We start from the raw sequence: 25,081 nt of genomic DNA, 5'->3' as shown, positions 1-25,081 counted from the left end.
GGGTGTGGAATTGCTGTGGCTTCCTTGTCCCTCTAGCAAAGCATCTCCAGGAATGTATTTGAGAGTGATTTTTCTCTATTTGTATTTTATATGGTTTTTATCTAGTTGTAGCTGTGCAGAAGAGACAGCAGGCTCCTAGCAACATCTTTGTTCACAAACACGCACACCCAAGCCTTAGAAATGAGGCATCACAACACCCAAACTGTGAAAGCCTCATCCGCTGCACGTTAACCACGAAGTCAAGGACTCCTCTGTTATTTTAAAGCCCAGGGACAAGCACAGGCAGGACGTTTGACAGAGGATTAAAGGAAAAAATGGCCCTTGTTTTCATGGGTAAAACGTAAAATGACTGTGCTTCTTCCCTTGATCATAGAATCATAGGATCGAAAAGGTTGGGAAAGACCTCCAGGATGATCAAGCCCAACCTTGAGCAGTAAAAGATGGTTATTAGACCTTTTACCAAGAACGTCTGAAAGGAACGGCACAAGCTCAAAGGAGTTTTTAGCTTACTGCCGGACGTGGAATGACTCACCCTGGGGAGCCGCAGGGATGCGGGGCGGGAGCAGAGGTGGCTCACGGTGGTGCCTTGTGGCTCCTCGGGAGTCCTTTGTGGCTCCTCGGGAGCTGCAGCCGGCGCTGGGAGCCGGGAGAAGCGCAGGACGGGTGGGTGGGAGCAGAGGTGGCTCACGGTGGTGGCCTTGTGGCTCCTCGGGAGCTGCAGCGGGGCGCTGGCAGCCGGGAGAAAGCGCAGGATGGGTGGGTGGGAGCAGAGCTGGCTCACGGTGGTCCTTTGTGGCTCACGGGGGTCCTTTGTGGCTCCTCGGGAGTCCTTTGTGGCTCCTCGGGAGCTGCAGCCGGGCGCTGGCAGCCGGGAGAAGCGCAGGATGGGTGGGTGGGAGCAGAGCTGGCTCACGGGGGTCCTTTGTGGCTCCTCGGGAGCTGCAGCCGGGCGCTGGCAGCCGGGAGAAGCGCAGCTGTGGAGTGGCGGGGTGAGGGTCGGGGCTGTCCCAAGGCCACCCGGGGTCACTGCCCCGCCGCTGCCGGGGATGCCCCAGCCCGAGGGAAGCGAGCGCTGCCGCGGCGCTGCCGGGAGGGGCTTTTTGGCGGCTGGCGGCGGCCGAACTCGGGACGCTTTCCCAAGATCTCTGCCTACGTCCGCACTTCTGGCGCGGCACTTCCCGTCCTCGCTGCAGAGGATAGCGCCTATGCAAATCTGGGGTTGCGAGGGTGGATTTGTGGCGCTCGGTGTCACGCCGATGTCAGCGGGCTCGTCCTGTTGCTCCTCCAACATCTCCTCCCGGTCCACGCCGCCTCCACGGCAGTTTTGAGGCAGGTGCTGCCCGTGCCCATCCGGTTCCATTGCTCGCTCCCTTGCGGGAAGCTGCTCTGACATGGAAATCACTGCGCGTGTTGGTTCTTGAAGGCAGCAGTGCCAAGGAATGCTGGCATGGGGTAGGAAATCTGCCCTGCCAGCCGTTTGTGCAGAAGCAGCCTCATGGCAGGAGTTCAGCTCCTGTTTTGGGACAACGCCCCATCCCTCCGTTCCGCGCTGCCTTTGGGGAGTGTTTAAAGCAGCAAACGCTGAACTCAGTGATGGGACAGGCCCTTAAAAAACAGGGAAGCGAGCTTGGGAATGAATCATTTACCAATTTGTCTCTCCACGCCTTGATTTGCTGTTTCTAACGCTCATCAGAATTACGGCGTTCAGCTCTGCAGCTCCGTGGGACAACTGAGGAGCCCCAAGTTGTGGGGATGCTAAAAACACCCCAAACCCCCAAGTCAAACCCAAACCCACGTCTCTGAGACATTCCCTAACCTGTTCACATGCTTGTTACTGCTCTTGGAGATAAAAAAAAGCACCCAAATTTCATAGGTAATGCTTTAATATCTGTATGATAAACATAAGGATATGATTTTGAGGTTAAAAGCACATCTTTCAACCTTATTTGAAATAATACAGATAAAAACACTGTCTCTTTTACTCATAAGCCTGGATTTTGGCTGGTTTAGCCTTGGGACCAGTGTATTTCAAGCAAACAAAAACTATGGGTGTGCTACAGAAATTTAGCTGCTTGCTTTAAAGTTTTTGAAAGGAACTAACAAAATCGATTCAAAAGAAACCTAAAAAGCAGAAGAATTCAGCAGCAGACTAAGCCCTCCTGTTTCCAACAAACAAAGAAAAACACCGTTTTTGTAACATGTTTTCAGATAAGAATATATATCCCTATTTATAGACTCGCTGACTGAATTCCAGCAGGACATAAAAAATATATTTGTAGCTTTCTAAATTGAGCTGACTTCTGCTCCTGGCCACCCATTTCTATGTATTTTCCCAGTATTCATTTTGTAACAAATAGTTCCTCCTGCAAGCAGGATCAAAATGCCTCTTGGTCTTTTCCAGCTCAAATAATCAGCTTCAGCCTTTTAAGTTTCTACCTCTGAATAAATTTCTTCAGCTTCAAAACAATATTCACAACTCTTTTCATCACTCCAACTGACTTCTAAAATCTTTTAATTTGGGCACCAGAGCTTTGTTCAGGAGAGCTCCCCATCTGGGTGATTCTTGTTCCCAGATTCTTTGCATTTCACTGCCAAGAAAAAATTCTTAAAAAAAAATTAATGCTGTACGAATAATTTATCATTTAAGTGTAAATATACATTCAGATCATTATTTATTTTGTATTAGCTGTTGGCACGAATATTTTTGGCCTATTCCATACAAAAACTAACAGGAAGGAGGACTTGGTCTTTCATGTCAGCCTTTTGAGAGCCTTAAGATTCAATTAGTTCATTGAACACATTGAAAAAAAGGCATTTCCTTCTCTTTTGTGCACATATTTGCATTTTTCTGGACCAGACTCTAACACATACAATAGCTTTTGTGCTAGAGGTTAAATTTTCATTTCTCCTGGAATTTAGTATCTTCAATCTCAAAGGAACTGCAACTGCTTTTAGAGTAATGGCTTAGATAACTTTGCTCCGATTTTAAAGGAACTGGAACTCCAGTAAGAGTAAACTCTCACCCCTTGGATAATTTTCTTTTAATGTTATTTTTAGTCTGAGCTTTATCCATAGACTAGCATCTCCATAAGATAATGGAAATGAAAATTCAGATGTTTAATTTGTTCTAATTCAGGTGGTCTGTTAATAAAAATATCTTAACCTACTAATGGTGACCCAATTAAGTAAACACCTTAAGAACATTTTCCTAACATATTCTGTCATATCTGTTTCTTAATGTTTAAATCATATTGCTAATAACATAAATATCAATAAAATAAATATTTGAGAACTAAATGAAGCGGGCCATGGCAGCTTATTAAAAGTTGTTTCTATTTTGGGGAAGTATTTAGTTCTTGTTCTTTCAGCAGTTTGATTTCTCATGCTGAGGTTTTAAATTTCAGAGTCTATTCGGATAATAGACATGAGATTAAGATCCCTTCTACTCTTAAAAACAAAAAAATAAAGATAAAAGGGGGGAAAAAAGAAACTAAACCAGACCAGTGACAAGATTTATATACCCTAACATACATCATATACCCTAACATAAATCACATACAATAAAATAACATATCCTAACATGAATCCTTAACATAACGTAGCACAACATTAACATAACTTCAGATCTTGCAATTACTTATTTCACCATAGGGGACAATGCCAGGATTTAGGAAAGCAGTACCTTGAAATGGTGTTTAATCTCTTTGGATGCTGAAAGTTCTCTCCTGAATTGTTGTGCCCTGTTCGTTTCTCTTGCAAAGGAGCCGAGGGGTGACTCAGTCGCTTCTTGGTGAAACCAAATACCATTTTTACCTACAGAAGTGAAACACAGCCTCAGGAAAATACCATTTTATTCTCCATTCTTCAGAGAGAGAAAGGAAAAAAAGGTCTTGGTAGTTGAGCATTTTGGTGATGTTACTCATTTTGGTGATGTTACTCATTTTAGGGCTGTTACTCATTTTAGCGCCCGCTCTCTCAGATTGCACTTATTTATGGCTCGTATTTTGAGGTGGAGCGTGAAATTCCAAGGATTTCGCTTAGAAAGTGAAATTGACGGCAAAGGTTTGAGGAACTGTTTAAAACTTTAACAGAACCGCCCGGACCGGAGCGGCTCCCTCGGCCCTCAGGGGGCACCGGGGGCCGGTCCTGGTGCTGCCACCGATCTCGGGCAGGGCTCCGGGGGTGCTGCCAGCCCTGAGGGGAGCGGGTGTCCCTTGTTTCTCGTCCCTTGTCCCTTTTCCCTCGTCCTTTTTTCCTTGTCCCTTTTCCCTTGTCCCCACAGTCGCAGCCCCTCACGGCCATTGCCCGCCCCGGGCCCGCCCGCCCGCCTGAGGGGAAACCGCGGGGTCGGGGTCTCTCCTGCAGACCTCGGTGCTCTCAGGGTCTGGGGAGATCAGAAAGGGATAAATCCCCTCGGATGAGCCTTTAGGCTGGCCCGGGACTCCCCGCCGTTCCCCCGCCGTCTCCAGCCCGTCTGAGGTGCTGCCTGCGCCGCGAGGAGAACGCCCTTGCGGAGGAACATATTACAGGTTTTACACGTTTTTATTTAAACATCCTCCCCAGCGTGACCGCTCAGCAAACACCGCGTGCTTTTCGTGAGGCAGCCATGGCGAGCGACGCGCAAAAAGCGGATAAAAATAGAAATAGACGCAAAAAGACGGAGGTGAGCGGTGCTGTGTGAGGGAGGACCTCCCTTCCCATGTCCACTTCTGGACTGAAGGCACAGAGATCCACGGCACTTTAGGGAGGTTTGGGGGAACACAAATGACTTTTTCGTGTGGGGAAACCGCAGTTTCTCTGAGGGCTTGAAGCCCAACAAAATTGGTAAGCACTGGGACATATTTATGTAGAACTTCTTGAGAGCAAGCTTCTGAAGTACACCAGCTTTTACTGGTATAAACACTACATGAATCAGTATATCTATATAAATGTGTGTGTATATATAAATAAAAATGTGGGTGTATATACAGAGATCTCAATCTGGTACTTTCCACCCACTTCCCAAGACGCTCATGAGGCTGTGAACCCAAATGCCACTTGCATCTTCTCCAGAAACACCCTCAAGATCTTTTTAAGCCTCTTCTTTCACTCAGCTAAACTCTGTGCTAAGCTTGTTTTAAGTCCTAGAACCTGTGTTTTTCTAATGTGCTCTGTTGTTAGAATGAAGCTTCAGAAATTCCTCAGTTCTCTGACAAAACAGATTTGGCTCCTTCTGAGGACTCGCAGTCCCTTTCCAACACTGAACCACTGGAAAAGGTTTTACATGGTGATGTATTAAATTTACTGAAAGTAAGTATGGAATGACCTAATTTGATGTTGAGATTCATCCAAATGCTTAAATAATTTTTTTTTTCTCTCTCAACAGAGATGGGCAAAGAAATTAATAGCTTGTTATCAAAATATGCTGACATTATAAGGCAAGTTAAACTTTGTTCTATTCGCACAGGAATTTTTTAATTGTCTAGATAAGATGGATGGGTGGCTGCAGTTTAGGGAAATTAGCACTGAAAACTGTCAAACACAGATCTTGAAAGAAAAATGCTGTTTTATGTTACAACAGAGAATTAATTTGGTCAGAAATCGGGTATTCATAGAAAATCTATTTTTAAGAAAAACATAAAAGTAGTGAGAAAGTTAATGGCATTAGCATTTATTTTAACTACAGATCTCTTCGCTTTAGTGCAAGAGCAGCAGTGGACTCTTCTTATGTCCAGGAACTTGATGAGACCTTAACACAAGCCAGGGCCATAGAAAACCACTTAGAGCAGAAAAGGGAGAGGCTGAAAAAGAGAGTCACTGTCATTGCCAGTACTCTGCAAAGCTAAATGGAGTTTATGGCAGAAATGCAGAACCAAAGTTGTGTTGTGTATTCAAACAAACTGTGATGAGTGTTGTGATGTCTGTTTCTTGTATAAATATTTCTGTCAGTTCAGGAAACTTCCAACAAGTTAAGCGGCTACTTAGTGTTTCAATACATAGTGTAGTGGTAGTAAAAACAAATCTGAATATCTGTTTTAAATCCTGTGACTCAAGGGATTAAGACATTAAGCCATCTGGTTTTTACTGGTTAACCCATTTAACATAGTAAAAAACATTTCTGTGAAACAGAATTTTATGATGTAAGTGGAAAATGACCTCAGATGATTGAATGTAAACCATTTCCTGGTTATGATTTGTTGGTTTTTTTTTTCTTTTCTACTTTAAAAAATGTTTTTGTGCTAAAATCTTAGTAGAATATACTTGCAATGTTATTCCCATTGTGCCGCAGAATGTAAACAGGTTGAAAAGATCAGCTTAGAAATAAGAGAGTTCTATAAAGAACTTTGAGAAAGCATAAAGTCTTAATTTAAAACTCATTGTAATACTGGTACATGTGTTACACTTCAAGGCCTGCTGATATAAAACATAATCAGAGCTTTGTTGATGTCAATAAATAAACAGGTAACATGATCTGGAATTACAGTGTTCTGTTCTTTTGTTATTTGGCTATGTGAGTTGTTTGCTGATACTCACTTTGTCTGAGAACACTGAGCCCTTTTTCTTTCTTATAATTTGACTCTGTAAAAAAAAAAATGATACATGGAATGTACAAAGGATCACTTGTACGAAGTGTGGGGCTTACATAATAAAGAAAAGTACTGGAGTAAGATATATTTACATCTTTACCCCAGTAGTATGCAGTGATTTCCTCTTTAAATCCTCTCAGACCTAATCCACCCTCCTTTCCCCCTTGCCTCAGCTCAAAGCCAAATGTGCTACGTGTCACAGCGACATGATTTAAACCAAAGAATGAGAGGAACTGGACATGTAGGGTGAGATTTAGATACCTAAAGATGCAGATATGTCCTTAGCAGGATTTTCAAAGTGCCTAAGCATGGTGTAAGCGCCTTACACACTTAGGAATTTTGGAAAATCCCATAAGGTGCCTATCTGCATCTTTAGCATCTAAAGGCTTTCCAAAGTCTCACCACTGGTTTGCATCATATTTAGCAGTCTCCTATTTTTTCCCTGATATTCTCACTCTTGGTAATACTGTTTATACAGAGAAATGTGGAAGAAAAAGAAAAGATTTAGGAAGTGACATTTTCTAAAGTATTGTGCTGGGTGTTTCAAAAATCCACGCTCATCTGTAGTGATGACACAACCCAGAGTTTCAAAATGACGTCTGCCAAGGGTCTGAACTCAGACATTCGCCCACAGTTATTTATGCAAGGCTTTAAAGAAGAGTTACACAAATTTATTTACTGAGGAATATCTGCCTGTTACCTGCATTTTAGCTGTTTGTGCTTGGGGAAATCGTGCAGCCTTTTTACATCATCTGGATTTGAATCATCTAGATTTAGTTTGTATGGCAAATATATCCAACTATTATTAAGCACTAGAACTTAGATTTTGGGATACAATAACTGTATAAGTTTTTCTCTTAGGGGATCAAGTGTTCCTGTTGCAGCAGTTTGCTCTATTTAAAAACGTCATAAAATCCAACAAAAATTAGTAAAACTCCACTTTAGAACAATTAAGGACTGCTTAGTGCAGTTCAATCCAAGATACATCTTCAGAATAATGACTCATGTTTTTCTACAGTGATTTCTTATACAGTTGGTTGTCATTCCGTTTAATAACATTTAATAGAGTGGGATCTCTGGGGTAATAAGGGAAATTTAAAATCTGAGGAAATATTGAAAGTAAAGCCAGTGAGTATGGCCACAGTAACCCAGGTGAGCTTATGAACAGTGTAGTTATTAAATTTTTTAAATTACTAAGAGCAACAAAGCTTCTGGTTTTGCTGCACAAATATAGGTGAGGATATATATATATAAATAAACTAAGTAAAATGAATAAAATACGTACTTTCATAAAGTTGTGGCTTTAAAGGATAAGTTCAGAATGTTTAAAACACCCATTGAAAATAAAGCAGCCTCTCCTCTTGTGAAGTTAAATAATATTTCAGCAATGGAAATACATTAATCATACATTTATCTCTCCCTGTTTAAAGAGAGCTTCCCATAATTATTGTGCTGGCCAGAAATATGGAGCACTTTTCTGTTGGCTGGTCTTTAGCGTTCCACTTAATATCTTGTTAAGAGCTTGTGTTGCACTTAATATATGGACACACTCATTACATACAGTTTTCCTTCTAAAACATTAAGGAACAAAATTTTACTAGTTTCCCATTTGTCTACAACTCATCCACCCCGCAAATAATGCTGCTGATTGCCTCTCTCATGGACTTCAGTGTTTATTGGGAGAAACAAAACAAATTTTCTCTTCTGATCTGACACTACAGGCTCAGTCATGCTCTCCTTGAGGAGTGAGCTCCTCCTGAAACCCATCTGGCACCGGTGCCATCCCTATCCGCTTTCCAGTTTTACTGCAGGAGGTTTGGACAGAAAATTAATTGGCTTTAAAGCTGCCAAATCTGATCAGCAAAGCTCAGCCAATAACTACGTTTTCTTTTAAGCTTCTCCCTTCCTTGTTTAAGCTCCAGCCTGTAAATTAACAAGAATGTCTAAGATGACAGATCAGTAACAGAATGTAAATGGATTTTTTTTTTTAAACCTGGAAGCACTTTAGATGAAGTTTCAACCCTCTTGGAGTCAAGGGGATCTTGACACTGAGTCTTTACATTTCTGAGCTTGCTGTGAATTCCTCCACAGGCTGGAAAGTGTAAGTGATGAAAAACTCAGTTCCTCTCATTGCTCTTCTATTATCTAAAAGCTAAAAATGGGAAATAGCAGATAATGCAGAGAGTTTAGATAATCAGTGGTGAGAATTTTTCCCTGAGAAAAGGCTGATTTTGACTGTTCGCTTAAAATGAAACTGCCTTTTAGCATAAGTGTGGGTCAGAATAGAAAAAGACCAAATCTAGTAGGTAACAGAGGTATTTTAGGCTCAGGATATTCTATGCAGAACTCAAGTTTTGTTAATGGTAGACTGTTTGACCTTTGAATTGTCTTTGAAAGTGGCACTGGAAAAGAATACAGTAGGTGTTCTGCATCATCAGGGGGAACAGCCAGAAGAAAAAGGAGGGGGCAAAGATCCATAGCTCAGTGAGCCTAAATCCCATCCTGGAGAGAGTCTGGAGAAAATTTCTTAGCTATGACTTGGATAACAATACATTAAAAAAAAAAATCCTTTATCAGAAGAGCTGGCTTTATTTGGAAAAATTACCAGTGGGTACAGCTTGGTGTAAGCTCATTGACACCATCCTGTGTGATATTACATAAAACAAGAGCAATCAGTAAGTAGGGACAAACAAATGAGTTAAAAAGTCGATTAATACTCTTTTTTTTCTGCTGGATCAGCCTATGTGGTATTGCATAGTGATCTGCTTCCAGCTTTGCTTATCCCAAATGATTTAGAAGCAGGACTTTAGAGAATACAGTCTATTTTTAAAAGAGCGGCAAACTAGAAGTCACAAATGCATCAATAATGTACATTAAAAATTGATTGTAACCTCAAGAAGATTAAGGGTCGAGGGGAAATCAAGATTTCTGAAACCAGAAGTAATAAAGAGCTGAGAAAACGTGATCTGGGGGAAAAGGTTGAAGCAGTTGGGTTTGTTGAGAGAAAGCACAATTTAAGGGAGGGCATTATGAGTTATAGAAAATACAGCAGTCAAGGGTTCCTTGGGTCTTGCAGGAAGGACAGGAAGAAATCAGATTAATTTGCAGCAGATTTAGGATGAGAATTAATCTGTCTGTGGAATGGGGTCCCTGGAGTGCTGTGCCTGCTGCCCTGCTCCCTCTCCAGGCACAGGGCAGCTTTTAAGAGCTTCATAATGACGTGAAATAAATGTTTCATCACATTTCCAAAGCGCTGGCAGCTTCCTCCTGGCATCCCGAGGGAAAGGGTCTGTCCTAGGGCCGGCTCAGCTGGGAACAGCAGAGCACGGCCCATTCTGCTGGATTTGGTGGGGGAATCTGGCGTGGCAACCAATATTCCTGAAACCTTGAGGTTCAGTACGGTGCAAAATGGCTACTCAGGTTTAGAAACAAAAGCATTTTGTATCCCAAGTATTTTCGGGAGGTGAACAAGAAGGCAAACTGAGCTAATTTCAAGACGAGAATTTCTGAAGGAATTACCTGGGAGCCCGGCTGCTCTGATACACAGATCCACATGCCATTCTTCCCTGTCTTCCCGTCTCCCCGGCTACACCTCGAGCAGATGCGGCAATGCCCAGGCAGGCGCGGCAATGCCCAGGTAGTCGCGGCAATGCCCAGGCAGGCGCGGCAATGCCCTGGCAGGCGCGGCAATGCCCAGGTAGTCGCGGCAATGCCCTGGCTGTCGCGGCAATGCCCAGGCAGGCGCGGCAATGCCCTGGTAGTCGCGGCAATGCCCAGGCAGGCGCGGCAATGCCCAGGCAGGCGCGGCAATGCCCTGGCAGGCGCGGCAATGCCCTGGCTGTCGCGGCAATGCCCAGGCAGGCGCGGCAATGCCCTGGCAGTCGCGGCAATGCCCTGGCAGGCGCGGCAATGCCCAGGCAGGCGCGGCAATGCCCTGGCAGGCGCGGCAATGCCCAGGCAGGCGCGGCAATGCCCTGGTAGTCGCGGCAATGCCCTGGCTGTCGCGGCAGTGCCCTGGCTGTCGCGGCAATGCCCTGGCTGTCACGGCAATGCCCTGGCTGTCGCGGCAGTGCCCTGGCTGTCGCGGCAATGCCCTGGCAGTCGCGGCTCACCTGGCCCAGGTGCAGAGCGCGTTTGGGGCCGCTGAGCGCAGCGCCGGCGGCAGGACGCGCGCCCCGGCCCGCGCTGCTGCGGGCACGGCTCTTATTGTGAAAGGATGATGCGAGGCAGCGCTCACCTCCCGACCATCCCTGCCTGCTGCTCCCTGCCCTGGCACCGCTAGCTCTGCCCGGCCACTCCGAGCCGATGCCTTCTGCCCGCCGGAATATGTTAGCCCAAATCCTTTTGTCCGCCGCCAGCCTCCTGCTCGCTCATCTGCTGCATTTCCTCTGCTCTTTGATGCAATTCATTCCAGGTAAAATGCATTAAAAACAACCCCTTTCATCCCATCCCCTTGGAAAGAGGGTTGCTGCTGCTGCTGACGCGGGTCGGGAGAGCGATTCCGACTGTGAGAAATTCTAAGCGGAGCGGTCTGAAGTCTTTGTTAGATGGCAGAAAATGTGTGTTATTTATTGAATAGATAAACGGGAGTGGTAGGGATTACAGCAGATACAGATGGTTCAGAGCTGGGAAAGCATCACAGAGCAGATTCTCTGTGCAAGGGAGCCAGCTGGAAGTGGGCAGGGAGAGGGTTCTTTGGAGCTGCATGGCTGTAGAGGCTTTAATGTGTACGTGCAAATGGGGAACTACCCCAGAGGATTCTGTTTCACAACCTGACTCTGCAATTTGTAGCATGATTGCACAGCTTGAGCTGCTTTTTGTTTGGGATTTTTATTTCTTTGTTTTGTTTTGTTTATTTGTTGGCCTGTTTTCAGAAATTAGGAACCAACAAAGATCATGGCTTAATTCACAGGAATTTCTGCTTTTTGATGGTGGTGGTGTTTTCCTGCCTTTATAATTCAAACCATTGCTTCTGGGGTGTCCAAAGAGCTGAAAAACTCTCAAATCTGCCTTGTTGTACCACCAGAAGACCCCAAAGTATCGAATCTATTTCTGCTGGGAGATCAACAGCTATTTCATGTGCACGAGTTCACTGTCCCCTTTCTCCTTTCCTCCCTTTGAGCCTTCCCCTGCTCCTTTTCTCAGTTTATTTTTTCCCCGTGCTTTTTGTCTTTTCTTTTCTGTTTTTCGTTGCTCCTCTGGCTGTTAGCGAGGAAGTGGGTGGCTGAGCCCCTGGCCATGGGGAACCGAGCAGCTTCATGGAACAAGGAGCCCAGCTTGGACACTTCCCAGCGCTCCCAAGGCAAGTGCTGCGCCTTCCTTTTGGAAATCCCTGTGGGAGCTCAGGGGTCCAGCCCTGGGGAAGGCTGGAGTCTGTAGGGCACAAATCCTCAGCTCTGCTTCAGGCTGGGGGATGGAAAAACTGGTTTGTTTCTGTCTTGTGGCAACCTGTGTTTTACAGGGAACAAAACATTGCCGGTGCCAGAGGACTATTCCCAATTTGAAGGGTCCTTAGGGAAAACAGAATTCTTGAGTCACTGTCCCTGCTTGATGAATATCATGAGCATTCTATTTGCTAAATTCTGCCCCTAATTCTGGCGGTCCTGGATGCCCTTCTGAGTCAAGCAATTAGGCTGTGTGTGGGAGGTGCTTCCTGAGCGTTGGATTTGAAGCTGTAGGTTAAAATCAAAATGGATTTGGCCTCTCCCGTGTGATCCCAGTGTTAGCAAATGGCTCCCATAGTTCCTCCACCCACCATTACAGATTTCATGTCCCGCTCACTGGTGTTGAAGTACAATTTAATGTCTGATTCCTGATGATTCCACCCGCAGCAGCTTTCTCTTGGAGAGCCTGGTCCTTCATCCCACCATTTCTGGATATAAACAATAAATAATCAATGCTGGGCTGTCACTTTGTGCTGGACAGAGAAATCATAGCACACACTGTGCAGGGAAACAGGAGCTGAACAAAGTGCTAGGCCAGGATCACTCTGGAGTGATTGCCTGCTGTGTTTGGAAGAGGCTGGAGGAGCGTTCCAGCTCCGTGTTTGGTACTGCCTCTGCTCGGATATTCCAAAGACCTTAAGCTTGTTTTTAAAGGTCTGAGGTAGGATGGAAACTACAGTGGAGAAATGAGGGTTCTGAGTGGGCAGGTTGTGATCTTGTGCAGATTTTCAGATATTCAAGCACACACAGAGAGCCCCACTGGGACTGTAGAGCTTTTATTGTGGATTCAAGTTCTTCCACCTCGCAGTGTGGCCAGAACAGAAGCAGGAGTAATTTTATTTGCATGTTGTGTGACATTAAAAACCAATCTGTCATCTGGCTTCTGCAGAGAGAGATTGGTCCCTTCCTGGGGAGCTGGATGTTACAAAAAGTTTGAATTTATGACTGAGCTTTCCCCTGAGGGTGGAACACCCTTTTTGCAGTTACTCAGGAACAGTGTTCAAGGAGGAGTTGTTCATGTTCCCTGTTCATGTTCCTCAGTGTGTTGAAAGTGCAGTTAAATGCAACAGTTATTCAGATTTATTTTTGTTTAAGGGGGAAGACATGTAGGATTTTTTTTTCTTCTTGCACCCCTGCTCTCCTCCTACCTATTCAGAATTGTTCTACAATAACTTGTCTTCTTTCTGGAAACTTCTGGTTTGGCTCATGTGGGTGTTAGGATTTGATCCCATTTTGCATGCACTTCTGCCAGGATCTTCAGCTCATGTGAGCGATTCCCAGAGGGAAAAAGTAATCCATTCTCTTGCTCTGCTTCTTTCTCCCTCTCTGGTCTGGAGTTGGGACATTCCCTTAAATGTTCTTGTTGTTTAGAGTCCATTCTATTAAAACTCCACTTTGTAGGGGATGCTTTGGAATGAGTTCTAAGTAGATGACTTCTAACTAGATCAGATTTCAAGAGGGATTACTGAGATGATCATGTGCATGGTTATCGCAGGACAAGGAGAACAAAAAGAACTTTGCTTACTTAGCTTAGGAAGTGATAGGTTCTTCACCCTAAAAACAATGCAAGAAAGGGAAAACTACCAAAGCCACATAACAGCACTGCCAGAAAACCAAAAATAATGTCCTTTGGTAATTTCAAAGCATTTTCCTGATCTGGACAAGGAGCAGTTATCCACGGAGGGAGTAAGTGCCTGTAGACATAATAACTTTTAAGACAGAGTTCTTATATATGAATTTCTGGGACAGCAGTTGGGAGGGGTAGACTTGGGAGGTCTTTCCCAGCCCTGGTCAGGCTCTTTTGTGGAATGTATCTTCCAAAAATTTCTATTTACAGTGCTTTCCAGAAAGTTTTGATGTAGTGCCATCTTGAGTCATCCCGGCTTTGCTTCTGCTTGGATGCAAAATATCTCCTTATGGACGTGTTCCTCTCATTCTTTAATGCATATTTTGCACCTTTGCAAACCAAATCTGCATTTCTGCAAACACTTAAGAGATCTGAAGGAGGATTTGGGGATTGGCACGTTGGAGAGCTACACTGGAATTTTGCATTCTACCTTCCTGCGTGCCTAACACCCAACCTGCTTGTGGCTGCGCTACAGAAACAAGCTTAGAAAAAATCTGCCTGCCAGCTCAGCTCCTTTGCAGGTATTCTGGCTGAAATAGTGAATTTCCTCTGGAGATGTTGAGCAAAGGGTTTCAGAGGCTCACAGGGAAATTTGGCAGCAGCTACCGTGGATTACCAGATGTAGGCCAGAAGCAGCAGTGGTGAAAGAACAAAAAATCAGAGTGAATTCAGTGACAGCCTGGAGTCCATTTAGTGTGTGGTGTCTGCACCAGCGCTGGGTGATGGACTTCTCTCTGCCACGTGCCCTTTTGGATCAGTCTTTCACTCCCACCTCAGTGTTCAGCGTTCCAGGCTGGTTCCGTGCTCCGTGGTCTCGGGGAGAGCAGCGGAGCGGCCGCACTGAGGGCAGAATGGGCCGGTGCCAGCCCGGGGAGGGAAGCACCCCTGGGTAAATCCACCTCTGCAGCTAAATGGATTGCTAAAACAATCCCTGTGTTGATGAGGCTTTGCAAACCAGGCTATGGGAGCCAATCACTGACATCACTGTTTGCTCGAAGCATTCCAATCACTTCATGCTCTCCTGGGGCTTTTGTCCTGCCAGCTGGAACTAAAAAGGGGTTATTGCAGTCAAACCCGAGGCTCCATCGGAAATCATCCTTCTCTGCTTATTTCCTTGCCAAATAAAACTTGTAGATCTGTTTTGTCCTGTAAACGTGTTTCGGCTCTGTTTATTTGTGTTCTTCCCTTTTTTGGGGATTGCAGTTACTATTTTTTTCTTCTCTCCTTTATGAAATAAAATCCAAATATACATTTCTTTGATTAAAAGAAAAGTTACCATCTTTTCTATCATCCTATATTCTATTACCTCCTTTGGGCTGCAGAACTGGTGTCTCTTGTGGATTAACTACAGAAGAGTAAAATCCACTGGATTTTCAGCTCCTGTGGATGTGTTGGGTTTTGTGGCTTTACTTTGGGTATCCACCACAACTCGGCTGCTTGCAGATGCTGAATGCTCTTCTCCCTGACATCCAATCTCAAGCTCTACAGTTGTCACTTCATTCCAGTGAAAATCTCAATTCCCTGCTCTTTGTTCTCCCTGCTCTCTTTGCAGGTTTCAAGAGTTACCTGCCCAGCCCACCCAAGGAGCAAATCCCCTGCCACAGACCCAGGGGGCTGCAGTGCATCTCCCCCCTAGTGCAGAGCGTGGAGGAGACACCCGAGCCCATCCCAGCCAAGATCAAAGGACATATTCCCAAGTGGATTAATGGAAATCTGCTGAGGAATGGCCCTGGCAAGTTCGAGTTTGGCAATGATAAGTAAGTCTCCTTTAACTGACTTTTTAAATGATCTGGTCTGAGCTCTGCCTAAAGCTAAAGGGGACCCCCCTCACCACTATTTGGAGCATCTTTTAGTTTCTTTTTAAGTAAGGGAAGGAAGAAATATCGATCTTTTGAGAACAGTTGCTCCCTTATTTGGAAACTCCCATTTCCTGCAAGGAGGAGCTGAATGGTGAAGTCACCCAGGCTGGAGAAGCTGAGTCACAGAGAGGCTCTCACCACTCAGAGGGGTGGGATGAGGCAGCTGGGCTGGGGAATAAAACATCCCCAGCTCTGGTCCTCTGTCCTGAGCGAAAATCCATCCCTGAGCACTCTGAAATTCAGGGCAGGAACTTGGAGAGTTGGTTGCACTGAGTGGTGTGAGCTGCTTTAGAAGCAAATCCATCCCATTTAAAAAAGAATACATTAAAATATTTCCAGCAGGCACCTACTGCCTGTGGCTTGGCATGTGCCATTCTAGATAATTGACAATTAAGCTGATGGCAGCAAATGGCCAAAGCTGATCTCCTTATCCTGTTCCCAGAGTTAGACCCTCAGGTGTTCTGAGAGTCTCACAGATTCCTTGGTTTGGAGAGAGTAACATCCTGCAAGAATCTGAGAGCTAAAGGCCTCTGGGTTTGCAGTAATAATTTCTATTGTTGTTGTACAGTACAGCACTAACTCTATTCCCTGTGCAGGCGGGGGTGCTTTACCTCCCAAAAAACCTTACACACAGCATTTTGAGTCTTCACATCCCACAGCTGTGAATACACTTGTTTTGTTTTGTTTGATTTGATTCAGGCATTTTCCCAGACAAAGCTGTGCCTGGTTAATTGTTCAGGGGATCTGGGAATCAGCTTTTACAAACAACAATAAACCTAAAAGCAGGAGGGTACCACAGAGCATCATATAATGCCCAACTCCTCTTCTTAATCTCTTTTTTTCTCTCTCCTGGAAGGTTTAACCACTGGTTTGATGGCATGGCCCTGCTGCACCAGTTCCAGCTGGCCCACGGCACGGTGACCTACAGGAGCAGGTTCCTGCAGAGCAGCTCCTACCTGAGGAACAGCCAGCACAACCGCATCGTGGCCTCGGATTTCGGCACCTTGGCCATGCCAGACCCATGCAAGAGCGTCTTTGGGCGCTTCCTGTCCCGCTTCGAGCTGCCACGTAAGAGTGGTTCTGTAAAAAATGAGAAGTGTTCTGAGATTTTGTTGGAGGAACTTGTGGTTAGGTGGAAAGGGAGGTGTGAGGAAGTCTGACAGACTTTCTGTGAGCCCATGGTTTTCTTAGAATATGACCCAAACCCCCAAATTATGCAAATTGGTGTCAGCCTTAGCTGGGGGAGGCAGAGTTTAATGTTTTAGTGCCACTTCAGCTCGCTCAATCCTGGATCTTGTTGCAAATTTTCCACAGAAATCTCTCCCCGAGAGATTATCAGTGCTGATAATGAGCATTACACCCTGATGTTCTACCTGAGACACAGCTTTGCCCTTAAAACACCTTGCCTTGCTAAGCTTGTAGGGTAAGTGGGCTAATCCCTCCCTTCCTGGACTAAGGGGCAGGAGATTATTGAGTAGGGTGAGGGATGGCGTTGCACAGGAGTGGAAGTTCCAGTACCTTTAGGATTCTGTGTATGTCAGGGAAGAAAGAGGCTTAAATGCGAGCAAAGTGCTCCCCACTAAAACCAGAGCAGGCCCGAAGTTTGCAACTTGTTGCTCATGCTGTGACCATCCTCTGTTCCTTCTCTCCCCTGCTGCCATGTCCTCTGTCCTTTCCCAAGGTGCTCACACCTTCACTCATGGTGACTCTCCCCACATCCCCACGCCAGCTCCCTCAAGACATTCCAGACCTATCCACATCCCCCATCTGCCTTTCCCCAGCTCCAGCAGTGATTTCCATCCCTGTCCTTGTCCCTTTGACCTGGCTTCACCTGTGCAGTTTCCCTTTGTAGATTAGCGAGATATTTCCAATCAATCACACAGGGATTAATGTCACTGCAAATGGGTTTATTTGTTTAAACATGTCTAACTTGCCATAATGTGCCATGAGCCGCACAGAGCTGTGCACAACTCCAGGATTTCTGTTTCAGAGCCCAGTGACAATGCCAGTGTGAACTATGTGCTGTACCAAGGGGATTATTACGTCAGCAATGAGAATGTCTTCATGCACAAGGTGGACCCAGAGACGCTGGAAACGAAGGAAAAGGTGTGGGCAGTGGAATGAGGGAGCTGGGCTACAGATGGTGCACAATCACACCTTGCTGTTTCTAGGAGCAGCAAGGGGGAATCCAGTTTCAAAGGAATTTGTCTGGACCAGCAGCATCTCTTTTCTGAGTCCCTGAACGATGTGTGCAGCAGCAAGGCAGCGCTCTCAGGGGTGGAGGTGCTGTCACTGCCCAGCTGGGCACAGCTGGCATTTCTCCTCTGCTCTCCCTGCTTGCCTGGGCTTGTCTGCACCTCTGAGCAGAGCAGGAAACAACTTTTTCCTGTGTACAAGAAAAAGTCAACATTGCTGATCTCACACCTGCCTTTTCCCTGGTGCTTTGCTTTCATATCTCTTCCCTTTATCTGCTTGTTACACCTCAAGCTTTGCACTCTCCAAAGCTGCCCTTCAAAGCCTTGATCAAGCCCTCTGTTGCAAAGGGGTGCTTCAGCTGCCACTCGATTTTCTCCTCTGCTAGAAAATGACTAAAACATCAGAGAAGCTTCTCCCTCTGTCCTGAGCATCCTCTCCCAGGAGCGTGGCTGGATGTGACAGAAGGATGTGACCTGGGACAGGACAGCATAAGCCACGTGTCCCCCTGCCTGTGCCCTTAGAGGGGATTTGGGCTGGACAGCCGTGAGAAGGGCTGAGGGAGGATTCTGCCCTTCCTGAATCAGTGTTTACTGTTTGGCCTGTTTGACACCACAAAATGCCAGCTCAGAGTGTCCTCAGGCCTTGAGGGAGCTGTTCCAGGAGTCCCTCCCTCCCTGCAAGATCAGTAGTGACACAAATAAACAGTGTACAAAGCACAGCTACTGATGTCTCCTGGAGAGCTGGGTGGTTTGCCACCTGATCTGGTTTGTAAACCAGAGTGCAGTGATGAAAAGACACGTGGGGATTTTTAGGTTCAGCTCTGTTGAACCAAATCGTCATAAAAAAAAATCCCCTCAAGCTGCTTTTTTAGATGCAGATTGGTATTTTTTTTGGCTAAGTGAAGAAATGGAAGGCATGATTGTACATTTAAACTCTCCAGTTTGGGATGTCTTAATAGGACCCGGTTTTCTGAGCTTCCGGTGACAAAACTCTTGGTGATTTTTGGGGCAGTGACTGTCCCTTCACACATCTGCTTGTGCTTATTATGGGCAACATTCCCACTGTGTCAGCACTTGTGCCATCAGGAATATTTATGTCTTCCAAGGAATGGTCAGTGCTATCAGTCCTGCTTTACTGATAGAGAAACATCCTTAATTTTCAAGGATTTCAGGAAGACTGCAGGCAGAATGAAGGCTGGAGTCCAGATCCCACATTATTAATAATGAATAAAGTCTGCCCCTGTTCCTCAGACTTCCACAGAACTGACCCTGAGGAAAGTTCTGCGCTGACTGAAAAATCTTTGGCTTTTCCAGGTGGACTGGAGCAAATTTATTGCAGTGAATGGGGCCACAGCTCATCCCCACTACGAGGCGGATGGGACAACCTACAACATGGGCAATTCCTTTGGGAAGCATGGTAAGAAGGGCATGGCCAGGCTGATTTTTTGGGCAGGGTGTACAGGATGCCTGCTGGTGCTGCTCCTTCTCCTGTTGAAGAAACACCCAAAGAGACCTTGAAATTGCTGTTCCTGAGTCAAAATGTCAGTGGCAGTCTGTCCCATAAAATTGGCTCCTCTCAGCATTGTTTCAGATGCTTCTGACTTTGGCCTGTGAATATCCAGCAGATTCTCCTCTTCCTCTCCCAAGCTTTGCTGGAAAAAGGAGAATGATTTTTTTTTAGGTCCCATCCAGTATTGAAACCTCATCTGAAGAAATTGAACAATTAGCCTCGTGTTTTTCACTTACAATAATTGGCTTTTGATGAGCACCAGAAGTGTTTATGCAGGAGAAGAGATGGAATTTATTCCAGTAGCCTGGATATCTTACAGCAAAGCTGAATTTTGTGGGATATTTTTCTTCTTCTCAGAACTGTGAGCATCTTGATAGGATCCTGTTGCATCCATGTGGCTGCTCAGAGCCATCAGTCACTGTGAGCTGTGTGAAATCCCTCTTTTCCAGAGGCCTCTGAAAACAGCTGCTGCCCTTTACTGCGATCCCTCAGGCTCACTCCACCTTGTCCCAGTTTTGATCATTTTTCATTCTTGCTGCTTTCATTTCCTTTTGGCCTCAGCAATGTCCAGCTTTGTACCACATGATTTTTTCAGCTGGACACACCAAACTCTGGACTATTATTATTCAAACATGCTGCTCTTTCCCGCTCATAGGCTCAGGTTTATTAAATGAGCATCACCAAGGCTCAAAGTTTTCATTTCCTATGAGCTTGGTTTCTATCCTGCTCCTGTTATTATAGGAGAGCACTGCAGGCAGAGCTGGCATTCTCCCAGACTGAGAAGATCCTTTTTCTTCCTTTCAAGCTTCCTTTTCTTTGTTTTTCTTTTGGTAGATAAATCCTCCGTAGAACGCTTTATTGCCTGCTGGTTTTCTGCTCAGTTTAGGAGAGGTGGTTCAAAGTATTCCTGGGGAACAGGAAGGAGCAGAGCCTGAGTTTGGTTTGAACACCTTTTGTGCTTTCCAGGGTCCAGCTATAACATCATCAGGATCCCCCCACAGGAGTCAGGCCATGGGAACACTTTGGAGGGAGCCAAAGTGCTGTGCTCCATCCGTCCCATGGACAGGGCAAAGCCATCCTACTACCACAGCTTTGGTAAGATTCCACCCCAAACTCTGGGAATTTGGGCAAATGGGAGGCAGAAAGGGCTGTCCAGTTCTCTCTGCCCTTGAGATGTTTTCTGGCCTCATATTTGGGTGATACTCCTTCCTTGCCTCCTCAGGAATGACTGAAAACTACATCATTTTCATCGAGCAACCCCTCAAGCTGAACCTGTTGAAGATCATCACTTCCAAGCTCCGTGGGAAAACCATTTTGGATGGGATAAGCTGGGAGCCTCAGCACAACACCTATTTCTACGTGGTGAACAAGCACACTGGGGAGGTAGGTGGGTCTTTGGCCCCTGCAGCAGCTGGTCTGGAACCTTAGATCCCAAAAATGCTACGTTGCAGCCATGGGGAGTTTATGAATCAATCCAGAAATTACTGCAATACAGGCTTTAAAGCAGGGGTGTAGATCTGTTAAAAATGGGATTTCTTCATGCGTTTTCCTCTCCATTCATTTCTTTGCCAGCCCTAAAAGGACAGAAAGGTGGAAAGAAGCAGTTTGGGGTTCATGAGACTTCAGCACAGGGACTGAAATGCAGGTCCCAGGTACTCCAGGGTATAAAAAGGTCAGAATCTGTGAAAGATGCGCAGCAAAGGGCTGCTTGATATTTTGGTTTTTCTTCTGGTTTTGCTCCTTCCTGCCTTAAAGCAGCCCTTTTGTGCCAACACAGCGACAGAACGCAAATCCCAAAGAATGAGTGGGGGATGAAATGGGAGAGAGAGAGGATGAATGAAGCTCTCTGAGGTGAGGCTGGGAGCTCTGGAGAGGAGGTGCAGCTGTCCCCTGGTCCCTGCAGGTGCTGCCAGGGCAGTGGTGCTCCAAGCCCTTCGTGACCTTCCACCAGATCAACGCCTTCGAGGAGCAGGGCTGCGTGGTGCTGGACCTGTGCTGCCAGGACGACGGCACCAGCCTGGCTCTGTACACGCTGCAGAACTTGAGGAGGAGTGGGGAAGGGCTGGACCAGGTAAGATCCCTGCCTTTGCTTCCCAGGATCTGCTGAGGCCCCGCGGTTGAGTGGCTTTTCTGCAGCAAGGCTCAGGTTGGTGGAATGGAGAACACCATGGGGACAAAAGCTGAAATGATCATCTCTCGATGCTTTCTTCCCTTTTAAATCTCTCTCCGTGGAGCATTCCCTCAAAACTTTTCAAGCTGGTGTGTGGCACAGAGCTCCACAGCCCGGCAGAATTTATTTCTGGTTTAAAACCTTGGTTTTAATGACATTTGTTTTCCTTCTCCCTGCGTAATACAATTTTCCCCCAAGAAATTACGCAAAATACGTTGTAGCATTACTTAAAAATGGAAAAAGAAAAAGGAACCCTGTTCTTTAAGGCATTACTTCAGAAAAGGAGCAGTTTTTATGAAAATCACCGAAGCACAAATACCACGGAAACCCCTGCCTTGTTCCCCACAGTCACCTCGCCCACAGCACGTTCGAATAAATTATTTATTGTGTCCAGCTCTGTGAAAAAGCCCCATTTCAGGCCCTGTGAGGGGCATTATTTTGCATAGGTCACACATGGGAAAAGTGGGGTTGTTTTCAGTTTCTCACCCTGCAGATGTGTTTATTGGAAACCCAGCGTGCTGGGGGGGCTGCTGCATGTTCAGACAGGACTGAACTTCCTCTGTCTGTGTCCTGAGCTGTCTGGAACCAACTCAGCTCCGACCTGAAAGGACCACAGCTGTGTCCTAACAGGTTCTGCTTTCTTTCGGCATTTATTTTGGGTTTTTTTTCAAGTATTTTTTGAGCATATTCAAGTACAGCAGAATGTTAATCCCGTTAATCCCACATCTTTCTCATCCTTCTCTGATGGAATTTGATGTGGCTGAAGGGGTCCTGGGCCTGTTTCCAACGCTGGGCCTGTTTCCAACACCCACATTCTTCAACTGACAAGTGGCATCACCACCAAACTTTACCCACACACGGGGGGGAGTCATTTCAGAACAGAATCTCGACCTTCACTGCATCAAAAGCCTCAGGCATGTCTGGGCATGACTTGTCTCCTTTCCCCACATCATGTTCAGTGCTTTTGCTTGCTCACTAACCCGTATTTTGTCAGCCAGGTTACATGAACCAGAAAAGTTTTGAAAACTTTTTTCAGGGTTTCAGGATGAACACATGTGGTTAAAGTGAAGTTTCACGACTGAGCTGGTGAGCTGCAGACTGAAGAAACTGAAAGACACCAAAATAGGGTTGTTGTCATTTATTTTATTGAGAAGGTTTAATATATGGGAATATGATCAGTTCTAAACTTGGCTTGAACTGAGCTTTAGTGGCAGTGGTGGAATTATCCCTCTCGTGCAGTGTGCTGGGTGTCTGCCACACTGGGGGCTGCACTTTGCTCCCCAAGTAAATCCATCCTTCCCCTGGACTTCAAACAGGAATCCATGTGTACCTGAGCACGGAAGAGGGAATCCTGCAGGGTACCTTCAGGCACTGAACTGAGGCACAGTGCTCTCCTGCTTCTTCAGAGGGGGATGTAGAGCAACATAAGCCTGTTCTAACTAAATAAAATTTAGTGCAGTGTCTGTCCCACTGCTGGATTTGGAGATAGTGGACTCATTTGCATACCCAACTCAGCGTTTATTATTGTGAGAACAATGCTGACCCTTTTTAATTCTTGTCTTTTTGGTTCCTACTGTAAATTACTGGAACGTGCAGAGAACTTCTTCTTTCCATTATGTGCTTTACCTTACCAGAACTTGGTCAAACACATCAGGAAAAGAAGAAGAAGAATTCAAGGGTGTCTAAAATTTCAGAATTGTTCCCCAAAAGTGCATTTAGCCTGGAATGTCTCTCCTCTCTCCATCACCATCTCTTTCTGTCTCTGTAACAGGTTTATGCCTCAATCCCCAGAGCTTTCCCTCGCCGCTTTGTTCTCCCTCTGCACGTGGATTCAGACACACCCGTGGGGAAAAACCTGAACCCACTGCCTTATACCCTGGCAAGGGCTGTGAAGGATTCAGATGGCAAGGTGTGTATAAATAATGCACATTTACGCAGCAGATGCTGCCCCGTGCCTCAGAGCTTTAACCACCTCCTCGTTGTGCAGTGGTTGATGGGACCACTGAGCTCTCCTGCCCTGTCCAAGCTGAACCAACCCTGCTGTAATGCACATTTCTCCAGGTCTGGTGCACACACGAAAATCTCCACCCTGAGGGCTTTGAGAAAGTTGGGGGCCTGGAGTTCCCCCAGATCAATTACGCTCGGTACAACGGCAGGAGGTACCGGTACTTCTACGGGTGTGGATTTGGGCACTTGGTTGGAAATTCCTTGATCAAGGTTGATGTGGAGACCAAGAATTTCAAGGTGAGGTGAAGTCAGCTTATCGAGTCCTTCCACTGAACTGGATTTGAAGATGTGTCATTTACTGGGGGCTTTAGGGCTTTGTCCAGATGGGTCTGGGATGAGATTCCCAATTTCATCCCTCACCTGGCACCTTACGAATATGGCACAGTCACCAAACAGGAGAGGATGGCACCATCACACTCCTGGAATGAAAAGAATTAATTAAAAGTTGAACTCTTTAAGTTTCTTGGGGCACAGAATATTTCCAGGTGCCTTTGTGGGGAGCACTCTCAGTTGTAACTCTGTTCCCTGTAGTAGACAAGTATTAATGAAATGAAGCTCATCCATGTGTTCCTGAAGCTCATCCATATGCTCCTGTGCTTGCTAGATTTGGCAGGAGGAGGGATCCTACCCGTCAGAGCCTGTCTTTGTGCCAGTGCCTGATGCCACGGCAGAGGACAGCGGAGTCATCCTGTCTGTGGTGGTCTGCCCTGCTGAGGTAACTTGCTGTCAGTAGTTTGTCAAAGTCACACAGCATTAATACACTTTTTAAACCCCAGAACTGGGTTTGAGGCTCCCTGGCAGACAGCTCCTTGCTCCCCAAGGGGTATTGCTCTGCCATGCCCAAGCACAGGCAGTGCAAGTGGGGGTTTTCCTTGGAATGTCTGTGTTTGCCAAGTGGAACCTGTGAGTCGCAGTGCTCCTGTCCCACAGGTTTGGTCTCCATGGCCTGCTTGTACCTTTGTGTGCAAGCACAGTAGTTCAGCCTGGACACTCACTCTGCCTTTCTCTTCCTCCTGCAGAACCAAAGTGCTTTCCTGCTCGTCCTGGATGCAGAGACCTTCCAGGAGCTGGGGCGAGCAGAAGTTGGGGTGCCAATGCCTTACGGATTCCACGGTATCTTCACTGCCCACTGATGGGGACCACCTGGGCACCTCTTGGGACTCAGGGCCGAGCCAGGCTCAGAAAAAACCTCTCCTACTTTCGCCTCTCACCTTTCCATCATGTCTGGGATGAAGGAACTGCTTTTTCTCTACCATAACCTCCTGTTTTCCTAACAAAATACAACCAAGGAAGGCAGAAGCCCCTTCGCTCCCACAGCCCACTGCTTTATCTCCATTTTTCTTACTATCTTGCTAGACCAGCTATAGCAGCAGTTCACAAAGAATGCCAGGTTGAGGCTTGCAAGGGAGAAAATGGAAACTGAGATGATCAACCCCTTCCTTTGGCAGCAGTGTGCTTTGAGGGGAAGAGAAAATCGGTGCTTGGGGCTGTGACTTTGCCTGAAATATGTAAAGCAGAAGAGAGGAGTAAAACCCAACAGGTGGGCCCAGTGAAGGGGTGTAAATCCCCCCCCACTGCATCAAGGTTGCCTTCAGTGGACTGCAGAGGGTAGGTGCAGACACTCCCAGAAGCTGTGCTTGTGCTGTTCTCTGTACAATAGCAGTGCTCTCAAATAAAGCCTTGGGAAGTTTTTCCTTTCTTTC

At 46.0% G+C, this 25,081-nt stretch overlaps 2 protein-coding genes across 5 annotated transcripts in view; one reads left to right on the top strand and one right to left on the bottom strand.

Moving 5' to 3' along the window:
* Positions 1–10,310, bottom strand: part of IL18 (interleukin 18) — a 14,542-nt gene extending 4,232 nt beyond the window's left edge. For 2 of the 4 annotated variants that reach the window (XM_039564831.1, XM_039564833.1), the window contains exons 1-2: positions 10,086–10,307; positions 533–3,813 (exon numbers count right to left, since the gene is read on the bottom strand). Coding sequence is in view for 2 of the 4 variants with exons in the window: in XM_019288566.2 (XP_019144111.1) it covers positions 10,086–10,126 (41 nt within the window). In the remaining 2 variants the exon portion in view is untranslated. Of the gene's footprint in view, positions 1–532; positions 3,814–10,085 lie in introns of all 4 variants that reach the window. The other 2 variants (XM_019288566.2, XM_010403827.3) reach the window with 2 other exon arrangements.
* Positions 8,726–25,081, top strand: BCO2 (beta-carotene oxygenase 2). Its single transcript, XM_010403823.3, is given in 14 exon segments — positions 8,726–10,821; positions 10,824–10,980; positions 11,776–11,868; positions 15,190–15,394; positions 16,353–16,564; positions 17,487–17,602; positions 19,006–19,108; positions 20,168–20,296; positions 20,424–20,584; positions 21,105–21,272; positions 23,143–23,280; positions 23,433–23,615; positions 23,983–24,093; positions 24,398–25,081. Coding segments are annotated over 14 exon segments (1,929 nt in total). The 5' UTR covers positions 8,726–10,782; the 3' UTR covers positions 24,512–25,081.

The sequence above is a fragment of the Corvus cornix genome, chromosome 24, assembly GCF_000738735.6.
Source record: "Corvus cornix cornix isolate S_Up_H32 chromosome 24, ASM73873v5, whole genome shotgun sequence".
Classification (NCBI taxonomy): domain Eukaryota; kingdom Metazoa; phylum Chordata; class Aves; order Passeriformes; family Corvidae; genus Corvus; species Corvus cornix.
Note: the sequence above shows the minus strand (reverse complement) of the source record. Positions and strands in the feature narration are given on the sequence as shown.